This window comes from Mytilus galloprovincialis, chromosome 8, assembly GCF_965363235.1.
Source record: "Mytilus galloprovincialis chromosome 8, xbMytGall1.hap1.1, whole genome shotgun sequence".
NCBI classification, from domain to species: domain Eukaryota; kingdom Metazoa; phylum Mollusca; class Bivalvia; order Mytilida; family Mytilidae; genus Mytilus; species Mytilus galloprovincialis.
In genome coordinates this window covers 21859114-21873578 of record NC_134845.1, presented here as the reverse complement: position 1 = coordinate 21873578, position 14465 = coordinate 21859114, and the positions used below count along the sequence as shown (strand labels likewise).

Genomic DNA, 14465 nt, shown 5'->3' with positions numbered 1-14465 from the left:
TATAAGATAACCAACTAATCTCAAGAGAGAAAAACACTGGGTGAGAGAGCAACCTACCGGATAATCTATAGTTTAGGGTTAAGGCGAGTTTATCTTATCAGTCTTTACTATAATTCACAGAAACGGACAAAGTGATAATATATTACTATAATATAACAACTGCACTCCTTTTCAGTACCAAAATGTGGTTGTGTACCACATAGGTAACTAAAATCACAACATTGATACGTTAACTGTAAACAATTATCATACTTCTTTAAATAACATACTTGCCAACATATCAGAACGGATACACACTAATAGTAAATCAAGCAATAATGATAGATACATCCCTGTTCTCGTAAATGCTAATCCGAACTTAGCAAGCAATACACTTACCTTAAATACCTACCACCTATTCAGGGACAAATATCTAGGCAAAATGGAGGCCATCAAACAGAGATCACTACTAGCATAACAAAATAGAGCTTCTTTTTTAACCTATTAATCAGATCATTTAATTTGACAGAAATACACCAAACTCCATAACAACCTGGTATTCTGTATTACCAATATATTACTGAGATAGCTGTAAAGTTTAAAAATAATAAATCCAATGCAAGTTGATTTGAAACAGTAATAACCAAATTTAAATGTGAATATCTGAATTCATTCCGAACTGAAGTTTCTAGCTAATTTTTTTATCTACCGGTATTAATCAAATCTTTTAATTTGACAGCAATGAACAAATCTACCAAATCACCCGGAATTTTGTAACATCAATATAAAATTTAAATGTGAATATCTGAACTCATTCTGAACTGAAGTTTCTAGCTAATTTTTTTATCTACCGGTATTAATCAAATCTTTTAATTTAACAGCAATGAACAAATCTACCAAATCACCCGGAATTTTGTAACATCAATATAAAATTGAGTTAGATGGGCAAATTCAGACCAGTCAAGACTTAGTCAAGACTGGTCAAGACAGGTTGAGACTGGTCGAGCCTTTGTCGAGACCATTTCAAACAACACCAAGATTGTCAAGTACTGAATTAGACTTATTAGGTGAAGTTAAAATATGTGCTCGACCAGTAAACCAAAACAAATCATCATTTCAAACTCTAAGGAGTTTGCAGTGATATTCAAGAAAGGGAAACGGTTTAACGCAATACACTACCGTACAGTCTCACTTACCTGCATTTGCTGTAGAATCATGGAACACATTGTAACTAGCTCTTTCTGACAAACATTGAATATGTTACCTACTACAGCATGGATTCAGGAGAGACCTATCCTGCGAAACTCAACTGATCGACTTCAAGGATATCACAAAAACATGCATGCAAAGAAACAAAAAAGACTTCCTAATAATGGATATTTCAAAGGTTTTCGATAAAGCAAGTCACAGTATACTAACAACACACACTAGATCACTATATCAGAGGTAAAACCTCCTTTCTGACTGGAAACAAAAAGTAAAATAACAATACTGAACTTCAAGGAAAATTCAAAACGGAAAGTTTCTAATCAATGGCAAAGTCAAAAGCTCAAGCACATCAAACGAATGGATAACAACTGCCATATTCTAACTTGGTATATGTATTTTGAAGTAGTTTTGGGGACAATATGAAACAATCAAAAATGAATACGGCGTCTCACAAGGTTCGTTTTGCAGACCATGTTTGTTCCTCTTTTACATCAACGACATGCCAGAATGTATTCGCTCTAGGGTTAGACACTTTACAGATGACACTATAGTATGTCTTACCATTAAATCAGACGCAGACAGTGAGAACTGACAAGAGGTCATAAATAAACTCGCAATCTGGAAAGAAAAATGGCCTTTCATCCCGATAAATGCAATGTACCAACAATTTCAAGAAAAAAGCAAACTTGTAAAGTCTGCTAAATGTCTAGGTTGTACCATAAGTTCAGACTTGAAATCAAACGAACACATCAGAAAGATATGTAACTAAGCAAACAAGACCATTGGATTCCTGAAACGAAACCTAAATATCAACAGCACCCCTATAAGGGAAACTGCATTCAATTCTCTTGTTAAACCAACCTTCGAGTATGCAGGCATAGTATGTGACCCTTTCTTTCAGAACAACCAACATCGGTTAGAAATGGTACAAAGGAGAGCAGCAAGATACGTCACTAACAGATATCACAGCACTACATCTGTTAGTGACATCCTTATCGTACTACCAGGAAAAACCCCTGAAGAACAGACACAAGTAAACTTCTATGTCATTAGGTCTCTTGTGGAGAGTTGTCTCATTGACAATCATACGACATCTTCATTATTATATTTACACTGAACGAATACGATCTATGACACAATTTAAATACAACATTAAATAAAACAAGGGAGATGTAAAACAATGTCATAAGGACAACAATAACCTTGGACAACAATACGTTTAATAAGACAACGTACACAAGTAAATTTAAATATATAATAATTTTGTTGTTAGGAGTACGGAAATATTTTAAAAACAAGAATGTGTCCTTAATACTCGCACTATCATTTTCTATGTTCAGTGGATCGTGTAATTGGGATAAAAAAAAAATCTCATTTGGCATCAAAATTTGTAAGATCATATCGTAGGACACATGTATACAAAGTTTCAAGTTATTCGGACTTCAACTTCATTAAAAAATACCTAGACCAAAATATTTAACCCGAAGCGGGACAGACGGACGGACGAACGAACGAACGCACATACCAGAAAGCATAATGTCACTCTTCTATCGTAGGCGGGGCATAAAAAAAAAGTAAATTACGATTATGATTAGTAATGATAAGCTACAATCAGAATTAACATAAACCAAGACTCACATGTATTGAAACTGTAACTTTGTTGAATGCTTCTTATGAAACTACAGGAATGAAAACTATATACAAATATATTCTCAACAACAAGGAAGATGAAAAGATACAGTTACGATGTAAATTTATGAGACTATCATTTTTTAGACATTTAATAGACAATTAACATATCAAGTTTCGATATAACTACTATAGTTTGTGCATTGCTTACATTTTTATTTAATTGTTATTTAGTTATACCAAAGATACATGTATCAGTTCTAAATGATACGTAATAGGAACATTTAGTAAATTTTGGGCACTTTGCCATAGGCTTTTAGCTGTGAATTTCTTAATAAAGTAATCTTAAATTTCTTTAAAACGTCCACAATGATGGCTTTTAACATATAAAGTATATATGTTGTGTTGTACAAATTATAATATATACATTGTAAACATGGTTTTTGTAAAAGTTGCCAGTATTTTGACACATACCTTCTTTCACCAAGTGATACAAGTCAATTTTCAATAAGTATCCAGTTTGTACCCACAAATTTAGATACTTCAACATTACACCCAGCACTTCCTCTATGTCATAAAACTACAAATGAGGACACCCGATTGGTTTAGATCATTTTTGTCTTATACCCAAATCTCACAAAATATATTTTAGTGTTTTTATATAAATTTTGTGTCGGGAATAAAACAAACTTAACAAAAGACACTGTGCTTACTGTATCTTATAATTATGTAAAGAGATTCACTTTTAGTTTAATTTGTACAACATTACAATTCGTACACAACATATATACCATTCTATTACAGACAAAAAAGAAAAGAGATAAAAAAAAAATTATAACATTTAATCATTTCCAATAGTTTAGTTGTTTCCTTACTAAATCGAATAATAAAATAATGATTTTTTTTTCAAGAATGGAAAAAGTTATTCCCGTTATTACGTTATATAACCAGAGTCCCTAAAATAGGCTAGACAGTACTGTATGTTATTAAAGATAATAAACAAACACGCAAAGACTTTTTTTTATATTATGTCCAAACTTGCAATATTTATCCCATGAAATCAAATTTTGCTCTTAACATTTTGTCTGTGCTTGCTTCCCTTACGACCACTCCTAGTTCGGAGCCAATGTAATGAAAACTGACAAATATTTTCGTTTCTGTCCCCTCTATGTTCGTTTCTATACCTTCTGTACTTTCGTTTGTCTCCTCAACTCCTGAGAGTTCCAAGATGACGTATCCTATTTTATTGCACGATTCGTCCGTCACGAACATTGGCGATTCTGAAGTAGAAGCATATACGTCCAGGTAGGCAATTTTGGCAGGATTATTTTGTGCATGGTAAACTTTTTCTAATCTTGGTGTATTGATTTCAACTCTTTCTCCTAGATTCAAGTGAACATCGAAGACGTCATCACAAATATCACTACCACTTATTGTACGTTTTCTTTCCTCTGGATGAACACCTTCCTCAAATTTGACATGAATGCCGATTCCATATGAAAACTTACATATTCTTGATTTTATTATCTTTGGGTTGTGTCCATACAAAACTGCACCTTTTAGTACTGCCAGAGAACAATCTTCGGGGTTAATGATACGAATCTTTGGAAAGTTTGACAAAATACTGTTTTTGATGATAATGGAATCTGAAAACCCACCAACAAGAAGGATTGTTGTTATATCCATCAACTGTTCTAAATGAAGAAGTTTCCGCAGATGCATTACTAGTTTATTAACAGTATTATCAAACAAACTTTCAAACTTTTCTGAATTTATAATTAGTTTATCTCTTAAAAATTTGATTTTGTCACCGATTGGGGTGGTCACAATGGTTTCTTCAATACAGACATTGTTTTTCTTCTGATAAGTAGTAAAAATACACGTGGGACATTTTAAACTCACGTGTTTAGTAATGCCCGGTTCAAAAGTTCTCTTTTTCATTTCAAAATCTAGCATTAGATCTACCATTTCGCTAGGGTAATCTGTAGTTGTTTCGGCAATAACTTCAGAACCAAATATCATGATTAGTAATTTCTTGAATTCGTTATCTACTGTTGTACCACCCCACGAGCCCCCAGAGGCTTGGTACAACTCTTTAAGTGTTCCATCACTCTGTATTTCATGTGCTGTCACATCAACCGTTCCACCTACAAGCAAAACAAAATATGATTTGTAAACAGCTTCTCAACAGAAATAGTTGATAACATTTGTATATCCAACACTTATTTAACTAATTAGGGATTAATAACTGATTGTCACTGTTAAGACGGCATGTCACATAGACGGAGGTTTGTCAAGATTCACAATTTTAAGTTAAAATATAATACAATATGTAAACTTTGTTTGAACTCACTTATGAATTTATTAGTATTAATTCATTATAAAAAATGATTATATTTTCATTTCTTACTGAACAGTATAAGAATAAAATTTATAAATTAACTGTCTACAAAATTTTGAATTTTTTGAAATACTAAGGCTTTTCTACCTCAGGCATAGATTACCTTAGCTGTATTTGGCAACACTTTTAGAAATTTTGGATCTCAATGCTCTTCAACTTCGTACTTTATTTGGCTTTTTTCAATTTTTTTGGATTCGAGCGTTACTGATGAGTCTTTTGTAGACGAAAACGCGCGTCTGGCGTATATAAAAAATTAAGTCCTGGTATTTATAATGAGTATATTCGACAATTAATGTCTTTTCAATGATGCTCGAGGTCAAATATTTAAAAATCTAAAGCTTATTAAAAAGATGAAGAGCTATAAACCAAAAAGGACAAACAGCCGAATGGATGTCGTTCTTGCTTAAATGACTATATTTTTCTTATCCAATCTAGTTTGGTTGCTTTACTTTCATTCGACTTGATACTTCTCATTGTATATACATATATATGCGCATGATTAGCATCTATCAGATCAGTGATATGGACTTCTTTAATGAAGCGAGTATAGGTTAAACAAACGATATTTCTTTTTGCTTTGGTTTGTGTCAGCAGCGTATAGGAATATCGTGTCATAGATTAATACACCAAATCCTAACTTTTGTTGTTTTTTATGCATCCTCCATTTTCTCTCAAATTTCAGCATTTTTTGTATATGCATAAACGTTATCAGTAGCTTTGCATACTGTATCATTTTTCAATTACAAAAAGTAAGTGTAAACATTAGCGTGTTTGTCTTACAGTACATGTACCTCCAATATCTAAAACCAGATATTTTGATCCATTTTCTAATGCTTCTGTAAAACTTCTTGTTCCGTAAATTGTTAAACTTTGTGGGAAATGTCTGCAGTAAAGTGACGCAACTTCTGGTTCTAAAGCAAGAATTAAATGCTCATTTTGAATGCCTCCCTGAAAATTAAGGTATAATAAAAATACACTTTTGTGAGGATCACAATTTTGGACTTTGTAATTAACTGCTACATTTCCCATTTGAGACAATACGTTGGAATACGTGGAACGCTTAACGCCGTATATTTGTCATACTCGAAAGCCAAATATGTATAAGACCCGCAGCAGTTAAAAAGTTACACAACCAAAAAGGACGTAAACAAATAGCCAGAACAATCTGAAGTCAATTGTGTCTATAACAATTAGGTTCATACTTTAACTTACACACGAAAGTGTGCGTTTGTTTTATACAATAATCGAGCTTTCATAAAACAGATATGACTTCGTGTTTGTAACTTTGATCTTTTTATATTTATAAAGTACACAAAGAGTTAGACCGGCAGTCATTTAATTGTTTTCAGGTCTTGTCTGCTTCCATAATTCTTTTGGTTGTTTTAAGAAATTAATAGATAGGACTTCGTGTGCTTAAGGGCAAAGACACTTTTGGAGGTTCAATGGTCAAACTAAAAAGTTGTGTTTTGGGGTATTTAAATTGTTGTTTTTTAGTGATGTCAAATAATAAAAACGTACCTTAGCAGCCGCATTTCGCATAAATTGTTTTGCTTTCTCGCCCCATATGGCAGGAACAGTGAGTACCCACTGTATCATATCTTCCTGGAGCATTGATTTAGAGTCTTGGCTTTCCACTCGACTAAGCAGATGATTTCGAAGATATTCGATGACCAAGCCAAACACATCAATAGCAAGCATTTCCTTCCCACATATATCCTGTATTACAGTTAGGTTGTTGAGATTCTGGAAAAATGTGTCCATACTACAGATTTAAACATATATGTAATAAGTATTCTTGGCTGCACCTGTATAAATCTTCTTGAAGCGACTTACTCTGCAGTCATGATATTAAGAATATTTAATACGATAATCCGTATACACATTACACCTATTAAAATATAAATATAATTACTACCCAAACACAAGTTTTTGGGATACACTGTATCAAAAATTTGGAAAACCAAACCTTTTTAAAAACGACTACAGAGCATAACAACCATTAATAGATCTACGGTCAATTTTGTTTGCAGCCATGATTCCTTGAAATATGTGACTGGAAAAAAATTCAAGCAGTGTTTGAACTGATATTTATAATGGGATAGAAAAGCTTTTAACAAAATGTGACAATTATAAATATGTATATATATTACCTCGACAGTATACAAAATCATCTTAAACTTTTCAAAATAAAGATGATTTGTCTCATAGCCACTCTCAATCAATTCGTTGTATTTACTATGTGCTTCATATCCAAATGCTTCCACTTGACGATCTGGACCAATCAAAACTGCTGATGGAGCCTTTGGTGATAGCCCGCTGTTATGTGCCCACAGATTGGTAGATATCTTAAGCTGATCTCGTTGATATTCGTGTCGAAATGAAAAGGCGTATCCAGAATACGACGTTCCAAAATCGATCGCTGCCACCAAAATATGGTTGTTTGAAAATAACTGCAGAAGATAAAGTTTAAATTCAAAAAAACAAAATCTTGTAATATAGCTGATTAAGTTGGTCTTGTTTTACCGTGGAAGTCAAAAATCGGAAATATGTTGCAGTTAAATATGCTAGGGCTTATCAATTACTACAACTTGAGATTTCGTTATATAACCACTTCTTTTTGGTGATGCAAAACTCGAAATTGAAATATAAAAACAATTTCAATGTATCTATAATGTTTATGACAAGAAAAGTTACTATTTAGAAGAAAAAGAATATCCCTTTTTGTTATTGTTATGTTACCTGGTCATATATACTGTTTTCATCTGTATTTACTGGCTCTGCTATATTATCATGATAATTGTTTACTGCGTTATCATCTATAGTTACATAGACGTCACTTGGGTCATTGTAACATGAAACATTGATATCCTGCAATGGACCAAATTATAAAACATCATAGTTCAATTAAGAATGCATAAATACTCATAGCATAATAAAATTGAAGAGAATGGGAATTACAAAAAAAGGAAGAAAATAATGTAAAATAATACAATCGTATAGAACAAGGTATTTTATAAAAATAAAACTGGAAATCAACATCAAGTTTAGAAAACCTGCATTACTTTTACTGCTTAATTTTATGACCGCGTCACACTGTCCCGATTTTTACGCCGATGGCAACACGATTATGGAAATTTTCAAAATCGGGACTGATCGTATCCAGATCGGGCTATTCGTAGTGCCATCTTTAACCATCGTAGAACCATCGGCCACTTTTTCTAGTTTTCCGGGGACAACTTCGGGAAGGGTTCTAAATTTTTTAACATGTTAAAAAATCCCCGAAGGTGCGTCCGATGTTGAGGGTTCGTATTGAGTTCGTATCACCATCCTCACCATCGTAATGTCACCGGGAATGCATCTTTGAACATCGTATTGCATTCGTGTTTCCATCGTTTCCATCGGGCATTTTTGACATTACGATGTCTACACGAATGAATCACGAAGCTATCCAAAGGTCTTACGATGGCAACACGACTTCGTGAAGACCTCGTAATTCCGTCGTGTTGCCATCGAATAAAAGTACAAAGGCGACAAGATGGAACTACGACGGCAATAAATCCAGCTAAATGTAAGTTAATTTTCGCTTTAAAATACATTTAAAGTGCCATATGCGATATGCACTGGTCAGTCTAATACGACAGTTAAGAAAGACGTTCACAAAACATGGAGCTCATATCATATGATTCTATGAGAACAAGAAAGGCGACAGCGTTGTTTCTATTAATTCAGCAGCTATTACAGGCTCAGGATTTATTACATAGGCGGATCCAGGGGGGCCTGGGGGCCTGGACCCCCCCTTTTGTGGGAAAAATTTGGTTGATCATATAGGGAATCATTGAAGCATGACTGGAGCGCCCCCCCCCCTCTTTTAGGTCAGTCAGTGCCCCCCCCCCCCTTTTTAGGAAAAGTTCTGGATCCGCATCCGATTAACTTTTACAAGTAAAATATTATTTTTTCTCAATTTTTCATATCAAGTAACATAATGAAAATCATAAACGCGCCTCGTACACCAACACTGCAGGTACACGTATATAGGGAAAAATCTTTTTCTTCATTATTCTGATTTTTTATGTATCGTCTGAGTTGTTGTCACACGAATGTTTACTCCATAACCACTTTGTTTTCTAGATGTCATATGTTGCCGCATTTGTTGCTTTCCCCACATCCTTCCTTTTGTCTATATTATTATGATATTCTCCTGGAAAGAGCTTTTTTTGAATAAAAGAGATCAACGAACCCATTACCTTACCTTTAACATAGATCAGTAAACATGGGCACAATTTTGGGTGATTATTCAGACTAGTGCACACATTTTACAGTTCAAACAAGGCAATGCCGAGCGTGGCATCCCCTCGTATGTAACATATTGGGGACAAATATGGACACTATATTTGTATATGACACATGCAGAAAATGGTAAATTGAATATAAAATTAAGAATGGAAATGGGGAATGTGCATATTTGATACATAAACTATTTGTTAGGAAATCAACAAAAACATTCAGTAACTGGAAATACCTTTAATATTGTCTTTAGAACCAGCAGGTAAACAAATGAGCAACCAATTTCCTGTGTATTATGCTATTTCAAGGAGAAACAAAAAGTCCATCTGCATGACCTAGACCTTTGGCCTTCAACGTAAAATATGTCAGATCATTACAAGGAGGAACAATATACCAAATGTGGTTGAAATCGGCATATAATTTAAATGCATCGTAAACTGTACACGACGTCTTTTAGACATCGTATGGCCATCGCGCCATCATCGTAATCCATCGTGTAGCCTTCGTAATCCATCGTGTAGCCTTCGTAATCCATCGTGTAGCCTTCGTGATCCATCGTGTAGCCTTCGTGATCCATCGTGCAGGCTTCGGCTGATATGAAGCTTAAATAACCGTCTTCGGTTAACCTTCGTATGTCCATCTTTTGCTATCGTATTTAATTTCGGCACCATCGTATAGACTTCGTTATTCATCGTACTTGCTTCGGTCACTTTTTGGTATTTTAACGAGATCGGGACCAACTTCGTACGAACTTACAATTTTCGCATTCGGGTGTCCATCGTATATAAAAATCGGGACAGTGTGACGCGGGCATTATGATTTAAGTTCAATTTTTTTTTATTTGATGTTGCTTTCATTTTCTTCTTCTTAGTTGATTTTTTCATATTCAACCTGTTTATTAGGATTTAAAGACATATTGTGCATTAAAACTTACCTTAAGAAATAAATTGCAAACATTTGATAGTATGACTAAACCTTTAGGTATTTAGCTAACTCAATGCAAGCATGGACGAAGGCAACTAACGTTAACTTAGTCCATGCATGCATGGACTTAGTCTGCTTGAACTATTGAATAATTTCCAATGTCTATGTAAAGTTAATTTAGTTCATGCATTCAAGAACTAAGTCTGTTGTGTTAGTCCATGCAAGCATGCACGAAGTTAACATAAGTTGCCTTCGTCCATGCATGCATGGACTCACTCTGTTGTGTTAGTCCACGCAAGCATAGACTAATTTAACGTTAGTTGCCTTCGTCCATGCATGCATGGACTAAGTTAACGTTAGTTGCCATCATCCATGCATACACGGACTAAGTCTGTTGAGTTAGTCCATGCATGCATAGACTAAGTTAACGTTATTTGCCTTCGTCCATGCATGCATGGACTAATTCTGTTGTGTTAGTTCATGCTTGCATGGACTAAGTTAACGTTAGTTGCCTTCGTTCATACATGCATCGAGTAAGCTAAGTTTCCAAGTTTTCATGTTTACATAACATGAAAAGGTTTAGTCATACTATCAAGTGTTTGCAGTTTATTTCTTTAGGTGAGTTGTAATGCACAATATGTCTTGAAATCCTAATACATAGGTTGAATATGAAAAAATCAACTTACAGGGAAAAAAAGATAGTTACAACAAATTAAAAAATAATTGAACTAACATTATGAAATAAGGCGGTAAAAAGAAATGGAGGTTTTCTAAACTTGATGTTGATTTCCAGTTTTATTTAATATAATTTTTTAGATACATTTGTACTTTGGCGGAATTAAAGGCAGCACGTTTGTAATTGTTACAGAACTGTAAAAATTTAATTGGCCAACAAACAGATAACATATCGACACAAGACGGCAACAAACGTTTAAGCATTTTTGACAGCATTTTCAAATTGCAATCTACATATTGCTTACTCATTTATTCAATAAGTTTCTAAACATTCTATGAAATATGAAGTAATTAAGAATTGAATACTTCTTTTTGTAAATTCATTGGGGTGTAAAAGCGTTGACCGAAGTACATTATTCTAAAAATAAGCACACGGTCAACGCTTTTACAACCCTATGAAGTTACAAAAAAAGAATTCAATACTTATAAATACATTTTTTAGCTAGGCTCATGAAAACACGAATTTTGTCATTTTTTTATTTAATTCACCTGTGCACTTAATTGTGGGACCTAGTGTTATCATAAATGATAAGTTTTATTGAGTAATGCAATTGCTTAAGGGATAACATGTGATGTGCAGTTAGCCAATCAGAATAACGTATTATAATGAAACATACATCTAATGTAATTATTTGAGTATAAACGTCTATTTAATGCGAAACTTTTCTCAACGATGTTTGCTTTAATTAACTACTTACACAATCTGTTTCTTCGTGTGATTTTGAAAAACAATTTCCCATGATTGTTTATCTAGAGAAAAAAAGAAATTAATACCATTTAAAGACGCGTATGTATAATAGATAAATTTGCATTCACGACTGACAAAATTAATAGCTTATCTGCAAGGTCTAACAAACATCATTTACTGATTCATATCACAAGATGAGCCCGACGAGGAAAGCCATCACTCGACTTGCGACAATATTATTTTCAATAGAGCTTTATACTTGACCAAGTGGTCTAGTGCGATGCAGACTTTTTTTAGTATATTATAGAACGGTCATGGTCAATCTTTATCTGAATAGAGCATACAGTATTATGAGTAAATCTTGCGTGAAGTATTGAAATTTAATTTATAACTTTAAAACAAACGTTTACTTATTGATACAAGTTGATTTCCCTTCTCACACTGTCATTTTCCCCCTTTCTAAAAATCTCATCTTTTGTGATTATTCTTTGTATCTACATCTCAGACTAATGTATAGCTTGTACGTGTATGAATCATTGGTATTTTTACAAAAGGTTCTCTTGTATAGTAAATTCACATCTGTCCCAATAACAAAAAGCCGAACAGGTTTAACTTAATGAAATTGATGTATCTCTAGTTTTAAGGGAGTTACGGTAAACTAAATATTGTTACTGTGAATTATTCTCCTTTACATATAAGATGTCATTTTGGTTTTTGTTTTTTTATTTCAAACCGAATATGCTACAAAACTTATCCAGACCTCAACCATAAAATGTTTATGTATTTAAATGCAACTATACGACTTGTAAATAATTTTGTATGCATGTATGGCAAGAAATTAAAACAATGTGTGTTGGCAAAATATGTTAATAATAAATCTCAATTGGAAGCATGAAACTTACTAGTGAAAATGAATATTGATATTTTTATAAAGACCTTTTTTTGGTATATGCGTTATTTAATTCATCTGGGTAATTCTTGACCTGACCAGCTTAAATGTATTGTTCATTGACATTTTACGAAACAAAGAGGTTTTAAAGCGGCTTATTGAATGTCTTCTTGGTTCACAGATTCTCGGTTATATAGTACAAGCTTTACATTATCAAACCAAAATTATTAAGTTACTTTCATCCTTATTTTCTCATTTAATTATTAAACACAACTAATATATTGAAACTACATTGTATCTAATAAGAATTAAGCCTCTGATATAATAAGGATTAATGGATTTGAAATTTATTCATATAATTTTTCGAACATAAATGACAGTGCATCATAAGCCTCTAAAGGCTGATTAGTATAAATATACATGTTAATTGACTGCTTATGTTTAAAATTGTAATATATTGTATGTCATGTATATGTACCAAGTTGTACTTTAAAATAAAAATATCTATCTATAATACATCTATCTATAGTATCGTATAATTTACAATGCGTCATCCTATTGTCGAATTTTTTGTACAGAAAAAGAATACAGTGTTGTAAGTATCGTCTTTTACGTTTTCATTTCGTAGGTGTTCACAGTTTTTTGGCAGTATGATTAACGCTCGATCATCCTGATTTGCTTGTTTGCAAATTAATTTTCTTAACGTCCAGTGACAAGTATTTCATTCACATTTAGGACAAAAGATTTCGTTCAATAGGTTGATTAAGCAAAATGATTCATTCGACATTGAAAAGGGTATTTTGGGTAGAGGAAGCAACGATCTAGCCTACAAACCCATGACTAATTGTTGCGTAACGTCTTGGAACGTGACTGCGTATTTATACATCCTGGATAGTCAAACGAACACTTGTCATTGGTATTTTTAAAATAGGTACTACTGTCGGTTTGGAGAAATCCGGGTAGTGATTTTAAACTTTATTAAAATTTTGTTGAAAAAATTTCAAGTCAGGGAAAATGGGGGGAGGGGGATTTCTAAAACAATCCCATAACACAAGGTGCAAAAATACAATATGCGTGCAATTTTTTCTTATATCAAGTTCAAATTATCTGGGTTTAAAAGTTTATGAGGTCTGGAGTTCATTACAAAAGGCTGACACCGTTCTAAATTGTTTTCAAGTTAAGATTACCAATTTGAAGATCCCATGTCAATACACTTCATATGAGGTGCAATGTGTGTGGATTTTTTTCTGTAATGTCTAGAAGGGTATGATTACAAAAATACCATAACCACTTATCCTATCCCGCCCATCTAAGACCCCCCATACCCGACATCCGTTAACTATAGGTTACTTTCGGACTGTGACCGAATCGAGTCATATATAGGAGCTATCTTTCCTTTTCATTATTCAGCGAAAGAAAGAAACAAGGAAGTCCACAATCAGTGCCTGGTTTTGTGTATCATCATAACGTGAAAAACATGAGGTTTTACGGTATACATGTATTACAGCAACGTTTGAAAGAACGGTGGTCTTACTATTAACAAATTAATTGTTAATACATGACCATTATAAAAATATAAAATAATAATTTACCTGTTTTGCTAGGACAGTCCTGAGATACGGCATCAAGTTGACCTCAATATAAGACATATAACTTCACATAAGAAACTAATACAAAATACTTTAGGTAAATCTATGTGTACTTATAAAATTATCGAAGCGAGATAT

General features: G+C 33.3%; 2 protein-coding genes across 5 annotated transcripts in view; both read right to left on the bottom strand.

Moving 5' to 3' along the window:
* LOC143085327 (heat shock 70 kDa protein 12B-like) overlaps nt 1–2900 on the bottom strand; it is a 25523-nt gene extending 22623 nt beyond the window's left edge. For 2 of the 3 annotated variants that reach the window (XM_076261608.1, XM_076261610.1), the window contains exon 1: nt 2827–2900. The gene's annotated coding sequence lies outside the window, so the exon portion shown is untranslated. Of the gene's footprint in view, nt 1–378; nt 568–2826 lie in introns of those variants that run through there. The other variant, XM_076261609.1, reaches the window with a different exon arrangement.
* Nucleotides 2392–14465, bottom strand: LOC143085328 (heat shock 70 kDa protein 12A-like). 2 transcript variants are annotated; one of them, XM_076261611.1, is made up of 7 exons: nt 14331–14465; nt 11860–11911; nt 7958–8086; nt 7369–7668; nt 6737–6961; nt 6010–6166; nt 2392–4964 (listed from the first exon to the last, which is right to left on the bottom strand). In XM_076261611.1, the coding sequence occupies exons 2-7, from the start codon at nt 11899–11901 to the stop codon at nt 3865–3867; spliced, it is 1953 nt and encodes a 650-aa protein (XP_076117726.1). In that variant the 5' UTR covers nt 11902–11911; nt 14331–14465; the 3' UTR covers nt 2392–3864. The 2 variants fall into 2 exon arrangements, with proteins under 2 accessions (XP_076117726.1, XP_076117727.1); XM_076261612.1 differs by lacking the exons at nt 2392–4964; nt 6010–6166 and having other exon boundaries at nt 6752–6980.